Here is a 19,026-nt window from a genome sequence, read left to right on the forward strand (position 1 = left end):
TTTTGGCCTTCCTACTGTTATGTTCATTTCGTTCGTTTTACCACTGCTTTTTCAAGACCCCTAAGCTCTTTGATGCCCCCCAGGGGCCCCCTGGTTGAGAATCACAGACCTATTAATAACCAGCAAATGCAATAATAACATTTCCCAATGAGAATCATTCATTGCATATATTTATATTTGACTGTGTATATGTGTATATATATATATATATATATATTATATATATATATACTGTATATATACACAGTCAATTATTCAGACCGTAATTATATGGGCATAACAAAGCTGCACGTCCTGCTAAGTCGCTCAAAAACTGAACTCGGAAATGGCAGACCTACAATGTTTTGGTAACAATATTGTGGGAGGAAACCCGCCTGTCTGAGACTTCTAAAAAATCTCCTCATAAAGTACCCATAGTACGTATAGGACTACCCCACCCATTCTCTCAAGTTTGAACTTGATCTAAAAGGCATGCAATGTTTTTTCTTTTGAAACGACGTTGAGAAATAAAGTGGGAACTTTTGGAATACATGCAGCTCATTGGTAGTGATCTTACATGATGCGTTAATTCCGCCGTGACATTTTGCTATCCAGGTTTAACCGTTGATGACTTGTTGTACTATGTGACATATTTGAGATGAATGAGAGTGTGGACAACATTCTTGAAATAGATTTTTTGTCCGAGATAAAATTGGAGGGCGAGACGGAGATAAAGATGGGAATGGAAGTTGGTGAGTTAACGTGGATTTCATTATCTTTTGCAACGGGAGAGAATTAATTGCAAGGCAAAAGGGCAGGATAATGTAGCCTTCCTCTGTAACCTAATCGTTTCCGCCTATCACGAACCAACATTTTATTTTATTTGCTCAAATTCTATTTTGTTGTGTCCCTTGTATATTTTCTCCTTTGTTATTTCAAACTTTAAAAAGTATGCAATAACAGTATTGACTTTTGGCACCAACATTGCCCTCTGTAATGAGAGGGTTCTGCTTAGCTGAGGAATGCTCAACTCAGTTATCTTTTTTTGTCTGCCGCTATCTATCTGCCTCAATATACCCTACACTATATGTTATCATACACTTCATTATCATCAGTAAAATTGTAGTAAATTAGCTTGGACTCAAACTGTTTCTGCGATTGTCAGTCCAAGGTCACTCATGCACAGGCACACCTTCGATGCTCTCAGTGTTTACCATGAAGGGTGCTCCATACAACTTCATACAATGCAGCGAATTTGGGGTGTCGTGACCGGGACTCGTACCTGAATATCTGTGGTGCTCAGACTAGCATTACACCAATCAGTCAGACTCATTTGACGAGGTCGCTAGTTCTTGTACTAAGGTCGCTGGAATACATAAATATTCCTTTATCACACTGGTGGACATAGCATAGGCTAACAACCACACTGATTCACAGATGCAAGATTTCAGTCATAGCCTATGGCTGGCTGCACAGCTTGCCCCTACTATTATTGGCCCAATGTTCGCACCCACTTTCCCACACAGTCAAATATCCTTCGATCGTCGGGATCTTCGGGCAGTTTGTTAATAACTAGATCATTACTTTATAGTTCTTTTAGAGTTTATTTCCAAAATGCTATATCCACCAATTTGTCACATTTGTGTTAAAAAATAAAATAATCAGAAATCATTGCTTATGGGTGGGTACCTTCATGTGTGTGTAAAATATTACAGTTTTTTATTCATACATTTTGGATGTGTATGTTAAACACTATATATATATATATATATATATATATATATATATATATATATATATATATATATATATTAAAACAACAATGCAATGACAATACCAATGGCTGCTCCCATCAGTGGGTGCTCTGGTCAGTGTGTGCGCTCGCCCCCACCTGCCCCAAGAGGCCTGAAGGGCGAAGCCACTTCCCTGGACCAAAGGAGGGCATGGAAGCAAGCACACCGATAACCACCAGGACCAGTACAGACACCACTCACAGCATTAAACCAAAATACAAAACATAAATAACTAAACACAAAACATACAATAATCACATCCCCACCCTCACCCCTGATTGGAGAACCTCAAACCTTTGTACTGTGCATGTGTGTATGTATTTATTTCCACACTCATTAATTCAAACCTTTAGACAGCCACAGATCAACCCAGCTTTCCCAGTAAATCATAATTCTACCATTTCCTCTTGCTACATCTCTCCATTCTCCCACGGTGTCTCACTAGGGACTTGAAACTCCCCATATTCAATATTTCTGCTGCAATTGACCCCAAAATAAACATTTTACCCAACAGCACAATGATATTTCCTATTGACTGACTGTGGTCCTTCAAATCCCCCCAAAATGCAGTTTGTAGGTCAAACCGTGCCCTGATATGATGACATAACATACCATTCCTGGACTCCAAAAACAAGCCACCGATGGACAGTACCAAAAGAGATACTCTTTGATTCTGTTTCCACATGGCAGAGTCTGCACAGGGCTGACTGTTTGATGCCCAATATACAGAGCATTCTTTTTGTGGCGAGAAATTCCTATAATAGCTTAAATGGAAAATAATGGATTGATGCTCAGTTGCAGTGGTGTAAAGTACTTATGTAAAAAATACTACTCAAGTAGTTTTTTGGGGTATCTGTACTTTACTAAACTATTTATATTTTTTGACTACTTTTACTTTTACTTCACTACATTCCTAAAGAAAACGATTTACTTTTTACTCCATACATTTTCCCTGACACCCAAAAGTACTCGTTACATTTTGAATGCTAAGCAGGACAGGAAAAGGGTCCAATTCACGAGCTTATCAAGAGAACATCCCTGGTCACCCCTACTGCCTCTGATCTGGCTGACTCACTAAACACACATGCTTTGTTAGTAAATAATGTCTGAATGTTGGCGTGTGCCCCTGGCTTTCAAAAAAAATGGGTCTTCTGGTTTGCTTAATAAAAATAATTTGAAATGATTTGTACTTTTACTTTTGATGCTTAAGTATATTTTAGCAATTACATTTGATACTTAAGTATATTTAAAACCGAATACTTTTAGACTTTTACTCAAGTAGATATTTACTGGGTGACTTTCACATTTACTTGAGTCATGATCTATTAGTGTATCTTTACTTTTACTCATGTATGAAAATTGGGTACTTTTTCCACCACTGGTCAATTGTTGTTTTGTATATCAGTTCATGAACCTGATGCCATGGTATTGGGATATCGAAAATATTTTCCCAACAAGCTTGAATTTTATGCATCATAGTGTTCCACCCTCTTGACTGTAAGTGGAATATATATTGGTCGTTTTAAGCCATTTATTATTTTTAAACTAATCCATTATTTTCTCTTTTAAGTAATTGCCCCTTCTAGCGTTGTACGAGATCTTCAGTTTCTTGGCAATTTCTCGCATGGAATAGCCTTCATTTCTTAGAACAAGAATGGACTGACGAGTTTCAGAAGAAAGTTATTTGTTTCTGGTCATTTTGAGCTTGTAACCGAACCCACAAATGCTGATGCTCCAGATACTCAACTAGTCTAAAGAAGGACAGTTTTATTGCTTCTTTAATCAGACAACAGTTTTCAGCTGTGCTAACATAATTGCAAAAGGGTTTTCTAATGATCAATTAGCCTTTTAAAATGATAAACTTGGATTAGCTAACACAACGTGCCATTGGAACACAGGAGTGATGGTTGCTGATAATGGGCCTCTGTACCCCTATGTTTCCAGCTACAATAGTCATTTACAACATTAACAATGCCTACACTGTATTTCTGATCAATATGATGTTATTTTAACGGACAAAAAAAATAGCTTTTCTTTAAAAACAAGGACATTTCTAAGCTTGTTTCTAAGCTTGTTACTGGTAGTGTATATTTGCTTTACATTGTTTTCAAACTGATATGTGACACGTATTAATGCCAAAATAACTGAACTTATCTAATGGGAAACAGTATGGTGGGGGAACCGTAGGTCTATCTAATATGGAACAGTATAGGGAACAGTATCTGACAGGGAATTTGGTTGGGAACAAAACAGATAACAAGGGGTCACATTTTAAGAGTAAAATATGTGCCCTATATTTATTGTCAACACTCAATATATGAAATTCCACAATATGGATGTCAAACAATCCTTCAATTAAATATGAGATATTTTGATTGTACTGTTATGTTCAATTTGTTTGCTTTGTCCCTGCCTTTTCAGGACCCTAAAGCTCTTTGAGGACACTCACGGGCCCACTGGTTAATAATAACCAGCAAATGCAATAATGACATTTCCCAATCAGAATCATTCACTTCATATGGAATTCGGAAAACGACAACTACACTACGGGCCTAACGAATGCTATTCAGACAGTTTGTGGGCATAACAAAGCTGCCAACTCGCTCAAAGGCTGGTGAGAGGGAACCGGTACATCTAGAGAGACTACTCAAAAACCCTCCTCCTAAAGTGCAAATAGTCCGTATAGGACTACCCCACCCAGTCTTTGAAATTAGAATTTGTTCTGAAAAGCATGCAGCGTTTTTTTCTTTTGAAACAATGTTGACAGATAAAGTGGGAATTTTTAAACAAATGTAGCTCATTGGCAGTAATTTACACGATGCGTTATTCCCGCGGTAAGATTTTCCAGACAACCCTCCACGTTTAACCATTGATGACTTGTGATATGCGACAGATTTATTAAAATGAGTGAGGACGGGTACAACATTTTTAAAATGATTATCTGTCTGAAACAGAATTGGAGGGCGACACGGAGATAGAGATGGGAATGATAGAGGACTACGGTAAATTCACGTGCATTCCATTATCTTTCGCCATACGATATATTTTATCGCAAAAGAAAAGGGCAGAAGAATGTAGCCTTCCTTATGCACAGGCACACCTTCGATGGTCTCAGTGTTTACCATGAAGGATGCCCCATCCCATTTTTGACACAAGTGCAGCGAATTTTGGGATATCTGTGGTTGTCAGGCTAAGGCCTTAGCCATTACAGTGACTTACTTGACTAAGTCGCTAGTTGTTGTATTAAGGTCTCTGGAATATATAAGTATTCCTTGATCACACTGGAGGACATAGCAATAGATAGGCATAGGCCTAACAACTGCACTGATTACATTCACAGATGCCAGATTTCAGTCATAGCCTATGGCTGACTGCACAGCTTTCCCCTACCCCAGTCTAAATTCAAAAAACGAACCTATTATTGGCCCAATGTGGACTCCCACTCTCCTACAATGTATCAATTCTCTGGGATCAGGCAGGTTTTCCTTAATAGATAATTAATTGATAATAATTGTAGTTTCAGGTTATATATATGTAATGAGGGAAGGGCCTGAAAAACATCCACATCCATTTAGTGTGTTTTGTACTCTCTCCATTTAACAAAGTACTTTGAAAGTGCTTCCAACAAGTGCTGGTGCTTCATCAGTCTGTCTTTCTACCATGAGCTAGTAAACACAGGCTTTCACCTGGTCTAGCATCAGTACAAGCAGGCTCAGTGTAGCAGGTCTGTTCCTAGGGAAGCACTCTACAGGGGGAAAGGGTTGCCTGTATAAATCACATAGCTAGATGGTTTTGCTGAAGTTAAATATTGTATTGTGTCTCATATGTTCACAGTCAAACTTGGAGAAATACATGACACATGGCATGCAGTATGCAAGTATCTAAGTATTTCTGGTAACTTCAAAAGATCTGCATGCCAAAAAAAGTGAGAGATATTACATACAAGCAAGTCAAGTGAAGTACATCAGGCATGCTTCAATTCAATAACATTGGAAGATTTTAAAATAATGTTTTCAGCACAGTTTTATTAGCACAGTTGCTATCAACTTGTCGAATGGAGGTATTTGCCTAAGAGACATAAACAAACTATTCCATCATGGAGTATCTGAGTTTGAACATTTACAGTCTTTTCCAGGGCGTTACTAGGGGTAATGTTTTCCAAACACCATCTGATTCCAGTTACATTAGGTTTCCATAGTACTTTCTACCATGGGACGTTTAGAAGTGTTCCTGATGGAATGGCATCTGTAGTGTAACGTATGAATGTAGTATCAGACACAATAAAATGTCACATTTAACTGAATAAACACAATTTAATGTGGGTTGTTGAATGTGCTTTACTTTGGTATTATATTCCCCTCTGAAATAAAGATGTGAGTACTTTGCACTGGTGCATATGCTCAGTAAATCTGATAATGTGTATCTGCTGGGCCTTGTCAGAGTCTTACAAAAGATGGTGGTTAAGAAGAGTCAAATCTCCATCAAGATCTTGTCATGCATGTCTCTCATGTCTTTAATACATGTTTTTTTTTTTGGGGGGGGGCAGTCTATTCTCAGGAGTTTTTGCCAACCTATGAGACTATACCTGAGGGGGCATCAGTGCCCAAAGTGGAGAAGGTGAGTCTCAACCCTTTGAATTGTATAACATTTCTGTACTATGAAAATGATTAGTACTCATAGCTTTGGTAGTATTAGTTTGATCTGCCAATGAATAACTTTACAATTAATACCATATTTGTATAACATGGCTTGTTCTTGCATGTATTTCACCAAGAGGGATGTGGATTGATTCACTTTTGTATTTTCATATGCAGAAAATGCATGAATCAATGTGCCAAATCTCTGTAATTACAAGAGAGGTCTATGTTTGATGCCAATTCAAATGTGGACTGTTATTATTCATGGAACAAAAAAAGGTGTGTCACCTTTTGCCGTTGTAGACTCTTCCCTCTCTCTCCCATCTACGTCTGATGTCAGTTGAGAAAGACGTTGTCTAGTAGGGTCTCGTACAAGCACAGTGAGGCTGTCTATCAGTCCCTCTCTTGTTAAAGGACATGTATGATATCATGGAAGAAGAAGAGTTTGAGTTTGAGGCTGTGGAGCTACCAGATATCACTGTGGAGCTACCAGATATCGCCTGTTGTTTTTGCCCACAGGCTGAGTTCAACGGCAAATCTGACTCTCTGTTCTTCAATGATGGGGTTAGACGGATCGACTTTGTCTTAGTCTATGAAGATGAGGACATGAAGGAGATCGACAAGAATAGAACGTTCCAGAAACGTAAAGTAAGTGCATTTCTGGTGGCAGATTGTGAGTCTAAGCATCCTTATTCACATTCAACATGGTCAGCAGGTTTCTGTCTGACAGAAGTTAAAAACAGTATTCCTACTGTGCTGTGAAAAAGCATGTTTGAAATGAAATGCAGTTTCACAATGTAAGCATAGTTTTGAGGAATATGTGAATCTAAATGTGATTTCTTATAGCTTAAGAGGAGTACTGTATTATCTATGAAACAAGTTACTGAAGCCGCATTCCATCAAGGATGTTAACTTGTAGGAATCAGTGTTATGTTCCGTCATAGAAGCTTGTGTTATATTATGCCAGGACCTAAGGCATTCACACAACGCTTTCTCATTGTACACCCAGAATATTGACTCTGAATATTTGTACAGGGAGTTTTTCTTTGCTTCAGTCACTGTGTGTCAGATCTAAGGTATCCCTATGATTAATATGAGGTCATTTACATATATATATACTGTATTTACAATTCTTTACAAGTATTGTGGATGCACTAAACAGAAGCATACAGACGTATGTAGTAGCAATGTATTTTGATTGACCAATGAGCTTTTATTTATTTGACGTGGTTTTATCAGAAGTCTTGTATCGTACACACAATTCCCATATAGATGTAGTCAGTTTCATACATTGTTGAAATCAGTCAATGCATTGCTATCCATCGAGGGGAAATCAGTCAATATAATGACACTTTTCATTAATTATTTATTATACACAACCACAGTTAAGATGGGTTAATAGTAATAATGTAATAATGTATTAGATATTACATTTAACATTTGTAAAGCACTTTTCATTACAACAGTAATAAGAGAAACAGATTGGATCTCATCCAATAGGGAAACAGATTGGATCTCATCCAATAGGGAAACAGAAGGGACAGTGTTACAAACAAGGGATCCATTGATTTAACATCCTGTATTCTCTTCCCTAGCAACGGAGAGAGTACTTTGAGGCCAGCTTGATGAAAATGGGGATGGAACTAGAGGCTGCCAGATCTGTGAGTGGCCACATAATGCATTCTACAAGGACTGGCTTTACGTATTTACTCTGCTGTTAGCTTGCAGAGTGGGGTTGAGTGTGTAGATCTTCAGGGACGATTGGGTGGAAACAATATTTAGTATCTTACATTCGTTTGGTCTTAAATGGTAGAGAAACACCTAATGTTTGTTTTTGTTACACAGTTTTATTATCATGCTGCTTATTTAAGTGACCTTGTGGATCTTGTTTTTGGCTGCATTTTAGATGGCAGACACAGTTGTTTTACAAAGTTTTCCTTTTAAACAGCCAACTATTTCCTCAGAAAGGGTAGAGATTGAATTGGAGTGGAAAAGTATGGCACCAATTCAATTATTTGTGTAGTTGACCAATTATTGGCAAACTTTAGTGGTATTTTATGGAACAGGATCAATGAGTTAACATTGATAAACACAGAGCCAACTTCTGATTTTGTAGATAATAAAGCATTACATTAGATTAATGTGATGTTTTAGTACTTGTTTTATGTGGAGGATGTCATTTAGGATCATGGCAATATCTTCTTAATTTCCCTTTAGGGGATTACTGAAGTTGTAATATATTTAGTTGAAATGAAAAGGGCTGCCTTATCTTGTTGTTTTATCTTCATCATTTCAACAAGGTGGTGGATGAGAAGCTGTTGTTCGTCAAGGTGCACATGCCCTGGGACATGCTGTGTACCTACGCCGAGGTTCTCCACATCAAGATGCCCATTCAGCCCAATGACCTGTGCACCACTTCCTCGCCCTTCAACTTCCTCAGTTGTATCACCAAACACTTCTACCCCAGCGAGGACCTCATAGCGAAGGAGACGGAGTACTTCACTGCCCCATTCGAGAAGGACAGACTGGAGTACTTCTACGTGAAGGACCGGGACCTCTTCTTCACCCCGTCCATGAGGAGTAGAATGGCAAGTGCACTGCTTTCTTTACCTCATCATGGGACATAAACCCCAAAGTCAACCAATAAGAAGTTAAAGATGTAGCAGCGCACTAGATTTTGATAGAGATGAAAAATAAATCACTAAAAAGCAGTCACCTCATTGACTTTCTTTCGGTAGATTAAGCATCTCAGGTTTCTGATGCTGCTAAATGGTATCGGAAGATATTTGGTCGGTAGACCACTTAGATAGGTTATTCAGCCCTTGCACTACAAAAATATCAATGTACCTATACTTAAAACACAGTGTTAATGCTCTTTTCTTTACACTTCAATGATAACAGAATGGTTGGTCTTCCTCCTCAGGCCTACTACATCCTCAGCCGAGCCCCCTATGAGGTGCGAGGGAACATCAAGAAGTTTGGTGTCACCAAGCTGCTCGATGGGGGGGTGTACAAGGCTGCTTATCCCTTACATGATGTGAGTGGCGGTGAAGGGTGGCACTAGTAACTGACAACATAGTACATTAAACACCAATCAATCTGTGAAAAGACTGAGCAGTGTTTTTATGGACTTTTTAGTTTTGTTTTCTGTGAACTTACTTTAGTGCAGATTCAACGTCAGGTCGAAGGAAGATGAATGCCCCAATGAGAGATACCTCCTGTATAACGAGTGGGCTCACCCTAAAAGTTTCTATAAGATGCAGCCACTTGATCTCATAAGGTTCATACTTTAATCTACTTTTGCAAAAATGCACATTGCATGCACATCACTGCTTTAGTTTAATAAGAGGTTGAAAATTATTCTTCCGAACAGAATTTGCTTGGAGGCCTAATCATTGTAATTATAGCAAATAAGGGAGGGAAATAATATTTTCTTTCATTTTCTCACAGAAAGTATTATGGGGAGAAGATTGGCATTTACTTTGCTTGGCTGGGCTTCTATACAGCCATGCTCGCCCTCGCTGCTATTGTTGGACTTGGCTGTTTCATTTATGGGTACACGACTCAAGAAACAAGCACCTGGAGGTAAGTTTAAAACTCAAAGAAAGTACTTCAGAAACCCACAACACCATATAAATATATTACAAGTTGCTAAATCTAGTGTATATCAGATTAAGATCAATTAGTGCAGGACAGGACACAAGGTTAAGTAGAGTAAATATAAGTTGCTTGATGTTCCTTCCATGCTGTTCCCTGACACGCTAACAGTGTGAAAACCCAATGATTAACAACTTTGTTGCATTTTGTTGTTGAGTTTTTGGTGAAGTTTAACCCATCTGCTCTGTTCATTTATTGGACAGCAAAGAGGTGTGCGACCCTTTGATTGGAGGAAATATTGTGATGTGTCCGCAGTGTGATAAGGAGTGCACATACTGGAGGCTCAACAGCACCTGTGAATCTTCTAAAGTAAGTATTGCAAATATTAGGGTTCACTAATTCCAGTCCATGGCTGTACAGGTTTTTTCTCATTCACTCACATGGTCAATTCAGAGTGATTATGATTATGAAAGTGACTTATATGCATAGTGAGTCCCTTAAAATTCTATTTGCCAATGCTTTTTATGTCAGACTGTTTTCTTAGACTCTTTGGCCCATGAGACATGCTACAAGTCATATGAAACCTTTTTGAACAGGGTTTGTTTTCGTATATATTTAAAAAGAGTCATGGATGGAGAGAAAAATTATGTGAAAAGCGAAGTACTTCATGAGACCTTGCCTTCCTCAGAAACTGTGCATATTTGATAACTATGGGACGCTCGTGTTTGCTGTCTTTATGGCCATTTGGGGTGAGTCATTTAATTTATTAAACTTACCAAATGTTCAAATGTAGAGGTTTCATAAACGGCATTATTTTATCGATATTAGAGTTTTCCTCAGCACATGCTACAGTCTAGGACCAGGCAAGTAAAATAAAGCTTTACACTCTTGTTCCCATCCTGGTTCTAGTGACCGTGTTTCTGGAGTTCTGGAAGCGCTACCAGGCAGAGCTGGAGTATGAGTGGGACACCGTGGAGTTCCTGGAGCAGGAGGAGCAACCTCGTCCCGAGTATGAGGCCAAGTGTAACCATGAGAGAATCAACCCTGTCACACGGGTAAGGAAGATGTGATCGTCACACAGTCCCTATGGTGATTCCATAGCGTCAGACTCAGGAGGCTAGAAGAACACTCCACAACCGATGATAGTAATGTTATATACTTGTTTTAAAAGGACAATATTACCTGTATCATTACTTAATTCTAAAACATGTTATTCTTCATTTAGGCAAAAGAGAAAGTACCTTATACAGCCTGTGGACGGTGTATAAGAGTGTCTTTAGGAATTGGGACTGTCTTATTCTGGGTAAAAACTTTTGGATTTCTCTACTGTTATCTTGTTCTGAATAGGCCAATTCATATGCACTCCAACAGCAAAACATGTTTTATATAACCCTAACCTTTGATTCAGGTCTGACCCCTCCAATTCTTGTGTTTGCGCTTGTGTTCAGATTGTGTTGATCCTAGCATCAGTGGTGGCCATCATCGTATACCGACTGGCAGTGTTCTTCTCATTTTCGACGAGACTCCAGTCTGACCTAAAGGAGCTCGAACCGTTTAAGGAGTATGTGACCGCCCAAATGGCCACCTCTGTCACTGCTTCTGTCATCAGCTTCGTAGTAATCATGGTGCTCAACATCCTGTATGAGAGGGTTGCCATCTGGATCACTGACTTTGGTGAGACGCCCCAATGTCAAACAATGTCAAACAGGAAATATGTTGTTTGCTATACAGAACTATGGTGTTTCTCAAACTGCTTTCAGACAAGGGCTAATATTCACTCAAATATGCCGTAGCAAGGTTTATGCAGTGCCCCAAACATTCTGCAATTATATCATGGTATGAGTAAATATTGCACGCCAATAGGTCTGAAGTAATCCAAATATATGTATGCCAACAGATTTATACAGAAATTAGCACCACCACAATAGCCATTAGCTGATGTCCTTATCCAGAGTCACTTGCAGAATATCGACACAGCAAAAGCTTGATTTAAGCCTGATTTTTTTTTGATGAGACTGAGAAGATACCTTACTTCATTTTAAAGAGCTACCAAGGACCAAGACGGATTATGAGAACAGTCTGACTCTGAAGATGTTCCTGTTCCAGTTTGTCAACTACTACTCCTCCTGCTTCTACATTGCTTTTGCCAAAGGGAAAGTGGTTGGTTACCCTGGGCAACCTGTTTACCTGCTGGGCAAGTACAGGAATGAGGAGGTACGTACGCCTATCAGTTGACTGAAAGATCAGTTGATTGAAGGCTCAGTTGATTGGAGCTTGGTGCTTGGTACAGAATATGTGATAACACAGTATGACAGTGTTTTGCTTTTCCACTTCGCTTGTGTTCTAACTTCGTTGCCAAATTTTAGCTGTTGAATTCTGTGGCCTTTGTGTTTGACTAAAAGAGACCTTCATATTTAAAATGAATGAACCTGGAAATGTTCCACTAAATACAAGTTGTTTGAATGGAGGTGCTTAATCATGTAATACTACAAGATGGCCGACATTGGTTGATGCATTGTTTGTGTCTTATCCTTACCAGTGTGATCCAGGAGGATGCCTGATTGAATTGACAACCCAGCTTACTGTCATCATGGGCGGTAAAGCCATCTGGAATAACATTCAGGAGGTGTTGCTGCCGTAAGTTTTTGGTTCAATGCAAGAACAAAATGGCCAACCACATCAGCTCTCTAGGAGCCCAGCAACCGTAAAGTTTCCCAGTTACATTGGATCAGGGTTGGTTCAATGGAAGAACAAAATGGCCAACCACATCAGCTCTCTAGGAGCCCAGCAAACGTAAAGTTTACCAGTTACATTGGATCAGGGTTAGTTCAATGGAAGAACAAAATGGCCAACCACATCAGCTCTCTAGGAGCCCAGCAACCATAAAGTTTCCCAGTTACATTGGATCAGGGTTAGTTCAATGGAAGAACAAAATGGCCAACCACATCAGCTCTCTAGGAGCCCAGCAACCATAAAGTTTCCCAGTTACATTGGATCAGGGTTGGTTCAATGGAAGAACAAAATGGCCAACCACATCAGCTCTCTAGGAGCCCAGCAACCGTAAAGTTTCCCAGTTACATTGGATCTGGGTTGGTTCAATGGTTTATTCCATCCCAACTCAAAATGGAATACCCCCTTATCTTCAAGTGTATCTGTATTCAGACATCATTATCATCTGATTCAGAGAGCAATCATAAAGGCGTCTTTTTGTAGGCACTAACGGAGACTAACTACACCATGGCTTATTGGCCAAAGCCTGTGGGGAAATGAATGTTTTTTTGTTTGGTTTCTGGATAAATGCCAAAAACACAGGCTTAGGAGATCTTATACGTTTTGTTCTATGAGATCATCTTCATCAGCTAACATCGCTTTTTGTGATTTTTAAAGCATTTATGTAATCAAAACAAAAACATAATGCACATAAAGGCTTCATAATTCATTAAGGTCATGTTAACTGACTGATATTATCTCATTGGACAAAACATATAATATCTCATAATCCTATTTCAACCTCAGACCTTATTTTCGGCATTTATCCCAAAACCCCATTCTTTCCCTATTCATTTTCCCCATAGGAAATGCAATTTTTTAAAGTTTTTTAGGATTTTCCCCTTAGAAAATGTTAACTAATTTCCGTTTTTTAGGACTACAAGCTGGCGAGCTCTATTACCTTGTTATAAGCATCATGATTCTGCGATTGACATGTTTCTCATCATCAGGTGGATGAAGAATTTGATATTCCGCTACTGCACACGTGTGGGGTCTGAAAAGGTGATTCCTCGCTGGGAGCAGGACTATCAGCTGCAGCCCATTGGGAAGCTGGGCCTCTTCTATGAATACCTGGAGATGGGTAAGATATGAAGAATGAGGCAAACTCTCTCCCTCTCCCCCACCCTAGCCCCTATCCCCTGGCACCTCAGTAGATCTGAGAGGATTGGATAGGTGTGGACACAATATGGTGGTAGCTATATCCGTATGCTCGGGAAGTTATTTAAGCTGATCCTGCTATTTCTTTGGACTCTGTCCAGAACCCACCTATCCCCAAGGCATTTACTTAATCTAGAAGGATTGGATGGACATAAGCTATATGATGCAAATCCCCCCTAGCTACTATCATGGTATCAGATTCCCCCCTAGCTAGCCTATCAGCTACTAACTATCATAGGCTAGCTAGAGGGGAACCTAATACTATCACAGTATCAGGTTGCCCCTAGCTAGCCTATCAGCTACTATCACAGTATCAGGTTGCCCCATAGCTAGCCTATCAGCTACTATTATAGTGCAGTGATGTGGCTTTGTGTCTGCGTGGCTTTTTCCTACAGTGATCCAGTTTGGTTTTGTGACTCTGTTTGTGGCCTCCTTCCCCCTGGCTCCTGTCCTGGCTCTGGTCAATAACCTCTTTGAGATCCGGGTGGACGCCTGGAAGATCATCACCCAGTTCCGCCGCATGGTTCCAGAAAAGGCCCAAGACATCGGGGCGTGGCAACCCATTCTCCAAGGTGTCGCCATCTTGGCTGTGGCATCAAATGTGAGTGATGGCTCCTCCATTGGATTATGAAGTATTATGAAACATACATATATTTTTTAAGATGATGTATTTATCTTGGTTTATTCTCCATTGCATAATCCCATCACTGGATGTCAGTCATATGATTTGATTGTTACCATGCTGATGTAGTGACATTCTTAGATCATCTATTATGATGAGCACCAGTTTAAAGTGCACTGTCTCCTCCTTGTCCTCCTTGTCCTCCTTGTCTCTCTGCCAGGCCATGATCATTGCCTTCACATCAGACATGATCCCACGATTGGTTTACTACTGGTCTTTCTCTGTGTATCCCTATGGAGACCATTCCAGTCACACCATGCAGGGCTACATCAACAACACGCTCTCTGTGTTCGACATCCAGGACTTCTCCAACAAGAGCCAGCCCTTGCAAACACCTTACTGGTTCAATAACAGCACCACCTGCAGGTAATGTGAATGTATATGAGATGGGTTTCAATGAAATCGTGTTAGACATAGAAATATTTCATGCAGTCTCTCTGTCATACTTTAGATATCGAGATTTCAGATACCCACCAGGACACCACAGACAATATGAATACAGTATCTACTACTGGCATGTGATAGCTGCCAAGATGGCTTTCATAATAGTTGTAGAGGTGAGTAGAAATTTCTCTGAAACGTTGCTTTGACCTGATTTTTCTTTCTACAGTGTAGTCTAATGCCAGATGGACATTTTCTAGCCTTTCAAGAAATCCTAATAATGTTTTCCCTCCTTCCGACCCTTATACCCTTGTCTCCTCAGCACATTGTATACCTGACCAAGTTCGTTCTGTCCTACGTGATCCCGGACGTGCCTTACACAGTGAGGGAACAGATCAAACGAGAGAAGTACTTGAGCCAGGTCATCCTTCACGAGACCAACCTCAAACTGGTGACCAAACGCTTAAAGCCTGTCGGTGATAAGATACTTAAACACAATGAGGACAAGGAGGAGGAGATTATGGACCTTTACTTTTAATCTCTGAAGCTTTGTCAGAGAAGAGAGAGTCCTGCCTTTGTCAGGACAAGTATTGTTGAGCAGTTAAAGATGTATTCAATACATGTTTTAATAACTTTAATTAATATGAATTAATATTATTAGTAGCTTAATAGCTTGGTGGGGACTATGACCAACCAAACCAGCCATGAAGCTCAGCTCTGTTGCTCAGATCTCTGGATCAATTGCATATTTAACACTTTTATGTCACTGATTGTTACATGTACACTGTTACATTTAATGTGTCTTGTATTGTTACAATGATGACATTTTTTGGAGGTCTTAACTTAGACACTTCTGGTAGGAACACAACAGTGCCTGAGTGATACATACAGCACATGTATACACTGTTACATTTAATGTGTCTTGTAATGTTAACATTCGGATTCAATGCCATATGGAAGACTATGAATGACAACAATACTTTTCTTCTTTAAACAAAGCATACAGATTTTTATACAATTTGTGGCCTAGGCCTATCCAAACATTTATAATACTCAAGGTGTGCTGGATTTAGTCAGGAATAATTCCAAAAGCTCAAATTGCATGAACCAGGCAAGCCATCAAGTATGGAAGCTCGTTCCCGCCACCCAGGAAAAAATATCTGACTACGAGTTATGAGATATTAAGGTATAATTATGAGATAGAAAGTCATAATTATGAGATAGAATGTCTGGATTATGGACATTGAATAGTCCTGCAGGTCGACCCCTTTTAAAGGGGCAATCTGGGATTCACACAATAACAAAGCTTCTCCCACCATAGCTGAGGAATGGGGCAGGAGAAATGTAACCAATCTCAAATACATAGACACAAGGACTCACATATGGATGCAGGACTGACCATCCATCAGATACAAATTATATTTTTAACCATGTTTTGAAGCAATACTGTGTTGTTTACAATTACATTGTTTACGCACAATAGAGTAAACCAATCTTATATTTTGGGTTCTGATTGGGTAACTCATTTCTAAGTTACAGTATTGAATAATCAGTGGCTTTACACTGAGTGTACAAAACATATTTCCATGACCAGGTGAATCCAGGTGAAAGCTATGATTCCTTATTTATCTTCCACTTCAATCAGTGTAGATGAAGGGGAAGAGACAGGTTAAAGAAAGATTTTTATTGAGTCATGGATTCTGTATGTATGCCATTCAGAGGGTGAATGGGCAAGACAAAAGATTGAAGTGCCTTTGAATGGGGTATGGTAGTAGGTGCCAGGTGCATTGGTTTGAGTGTCAAGAACTTCAACGCTACAAGGTTTTTCACGCTCAACAGTTTCCCGCGTGTATCAAGAATGGTGCATCACCCAAAGGACATCCAGCCAACTTGACACAACTGTGGAAAGCATTGAAGTCAACATGGGCCAGCATCCCTGTGGAACGCTTTCGACACCTTGTAGAGTCCATGACCCAACAAATTGAGGCTGTTCTGAGGGCAAAAGGGAGTGCTATTCAATATCAAGAAGGTGTTCCTAATGTTTTGTACATATTAATTAAATCTGATGTCAACCAGATGTCATCAAACAGGCACCAACTCACATCAACAAAACTTTTCAATACATTAATATTGAACAATATCACCACAATCTCTCTTTCTTACACACACACAATGTGTGATAACCTTATGCATATCCTAGTCTATCTTAAGTTGAGGGCCTGATGCAAAGTGTACATTGGATTTATATCGCCTGAATGTATCTCATAATAATGACTTACCATCATATAATTATGACTTACTATGTCATAACTCTTGAGTCAGATTTTATTTTTTGGTGGCGGGAACGGGCTTCCATACAAACTCATGGTCACCTCAAGTATTTACATTAACATTTTTGACATATGTATTTGATTTTAAGCATTTTGATAGAAGTCTATCGCCATAGACTAACCTCTTATATAACCTCTCTGTCACGTTCGTTGAATGGAGGAGACCAAGGCGAAGCGTGATGTGAATACAATCTTCTATTTATTAACGAAGAAATACTAAACAAACTATACAAAACAACAAAAACGAATGTGACGCTATATATAAACAAGTGCACCCAGACCCCCCAAAGGTGCGGACTCCCGGCCGCACACCTAAGCCTATATATGAGGGTCTGGGTGGGCATAACTCCGAGGTGGCGGTTCTGGCTCGGCACACTTACTTAATGTCTCTGGAGCAGGAACCCTCACCGCCGACCACGGACTAGAGGATGCCACTGGACTGATGGTCGAGTCTGGAGTGAGTGGCGCCTCTGGATTGGAGGGAGATTCTGGCAGATCCGGACTGGAGGGAGACTCTGGCAGATCCGGACTGGAGGGAGACTCTGGCAGATCCGGACTGGAGGGAGACTCTGGCAGATCCGGACTGTGACCCGTCGTGGTAGGTTCCGGACTGTGACCCGTCGTGGTAGGTTCCGGACTGTGACCCGTCGTGGTAGGTTCCGGACTGTGACCCGTCGTAGGAGGTTCCGGTCTGCGGCCCGTCGTAGGAGGTTCCGGTCTGTAGACTGTCGCCGGACGCTCTGGACTGGGTACTGTTGCCGGACGCTCTGGACTGGGTACTGTCGCCTGGTCGCTCTGGACTGAGTACTGTCGCCGGACACTCTGAACTCGGTACTGTCGCCTGGACGCTCTGGACTGGGTACTGTCGCCTGGACGCTCTGGACTGGGTACTGTCGCCGGACGCTCTGAACTGGCGAGGTGCACTGTAGGCCTGGTGCGTGGTGCCGGCACTGGTGTTACCGGGCTGGGGACACGCACCTCATGGAGAGTGCGGGGAGGAGGAACAGGGCTTACTGGACTGCCGAGGCACACTATAGGCCTGGTGCGTGGTGCCGGCACTGGTGATACCGGGCTGGGGACACGCACCTCAGGGCGAGTGCGAGGAGCAGGAACAGGGAGTACTGGACCCTGGAGACGCAATGGAGGCCTGGTGCGTGGTACTGGCACTGGTGGTACCGGGCTGAGGACACGCACCTCAGGGCGAGTGCGGGAAAGAGGAACAGGGCGTACAGGGCTCTGGAGACGCACAGGAAGCCTGGTGCGTGGTGTTGGCACTGGTACTGGGCTCGGGACACGCACCTCCGGGCGAGTGCGGGGAGCAGGCACAGGACGTACTGAGCTGTGGAGGCGTACTGAAGATCTGGAGTGTAGAGCTGACACAACCCATCCTGGCTGGATGTTTATACTTGGCACAGGACGCACAGGGCTGTGCAGACTCACAGTACGCAGAGCCGGCACCCTCCTTCCTTGCTGGATGTCCATTCTAGCCCGACAAATGCGAGGAGCTGGAATAGAGCGCACCGGGATAGAAATGCGCACTGGAGACACTGTGCATTCCACCGCATAACACGGTGCCAGAACAGTAACAAGCTCCCCACGGTAAACACGAGGGGTTGGCTTAGGTCTCCTACCTGACTCAGCCAATCTCCTCGTGTGCCCCCCCCCAAAAAAAGATATTGGGGCTGCCTCTCGGGCTTCGG

At 41.0% G+C, this 19,026-nt stretch overlaps 1 protein-coding gene across 1 annotated transcript; it reads left to right on the forward strand.

Moving 5' to 3' along the window:
- Positions 1 to 418: 418 nt before the first annotated feature.
- LOC109878974 (anoctamin-6-like) lies at positions 419 to 17,099 on the forward strand. Its single transcript, XM_031798314.1, has 20 exons — positions 419 to 731; positions 6,319 to 6,389; positions 6,929 to 7,057; positions 8,005 to 8,070; positions 8,710 to 8,997; positions 9,333 to 9,446; positions 9,574 to 9,689; positions 9,860 to 9,994; positions 10,270 to 10,375; positions 10,695 to 10,755; positions 10,916 to 11,061; positions 11,232 to 11,309; positions 11,455 to 11,680; positions 12,051 to 12,220; positions 12,546 to 12,643; positions 13,726 to 13,856; positions 14,329 to 14,534; positions 14,776 to 14,981; positions 15,067 to 15,172; positions 15,319 to 17,099. Exons 1-20 carry the CDS (start codon positions 638 to 640, stop codon positions 15,532 to 15,534), a joined length of 2,763 nt encoding a protein of 920 aa, XP_031654174.1. The 5' UTR covers positions 419 to 637; the 3' UTR covers positions 15,535 to 17,099.
- The last annotated feature ends 1,927 nt before the right edge of the window (positions 17,100 to 19,026 follow it).

The sequence above is a fragment of the Oncorhynchus kisutch genome, linkage group LG19 (assembly GCF_002021735.2).
Source record: "Oncorhynchus kisutch isolate 150728-3 linkage group LG19, Okis_V2, whole genome shotgun sequence".
NCBI lineage: Eukaryota > Metazoa > Chordata > Actinopteri > Salmoniformes > Salmonidae > Oncorhynchus > Oncorhynchus kisutch.

Bases quoted from the DNA above. Each gene is read 5' to 3' on its own strand.
- LOC109878974 (XM_031798314.1), top strand. From the start codon at position 638: ATGAATGAGAGTGTGGACAACATTCTTGAAATAGATTTTTTGTCCGAG. The intron at 13,857-14,328 runs GTAAGATATGAA...TTTTTCCTACAG, and splicing joins CTATGAATACCTGGAGATGG to TGATCCAGTTTGGTTTTGTG. The intron at 14,982-15,066 runs GTAATGTGAATG...GTCATACTTTAG, and splicing joins AATAACAGCACCACCTGCAG to ATATCGAGATTTCAGATACC.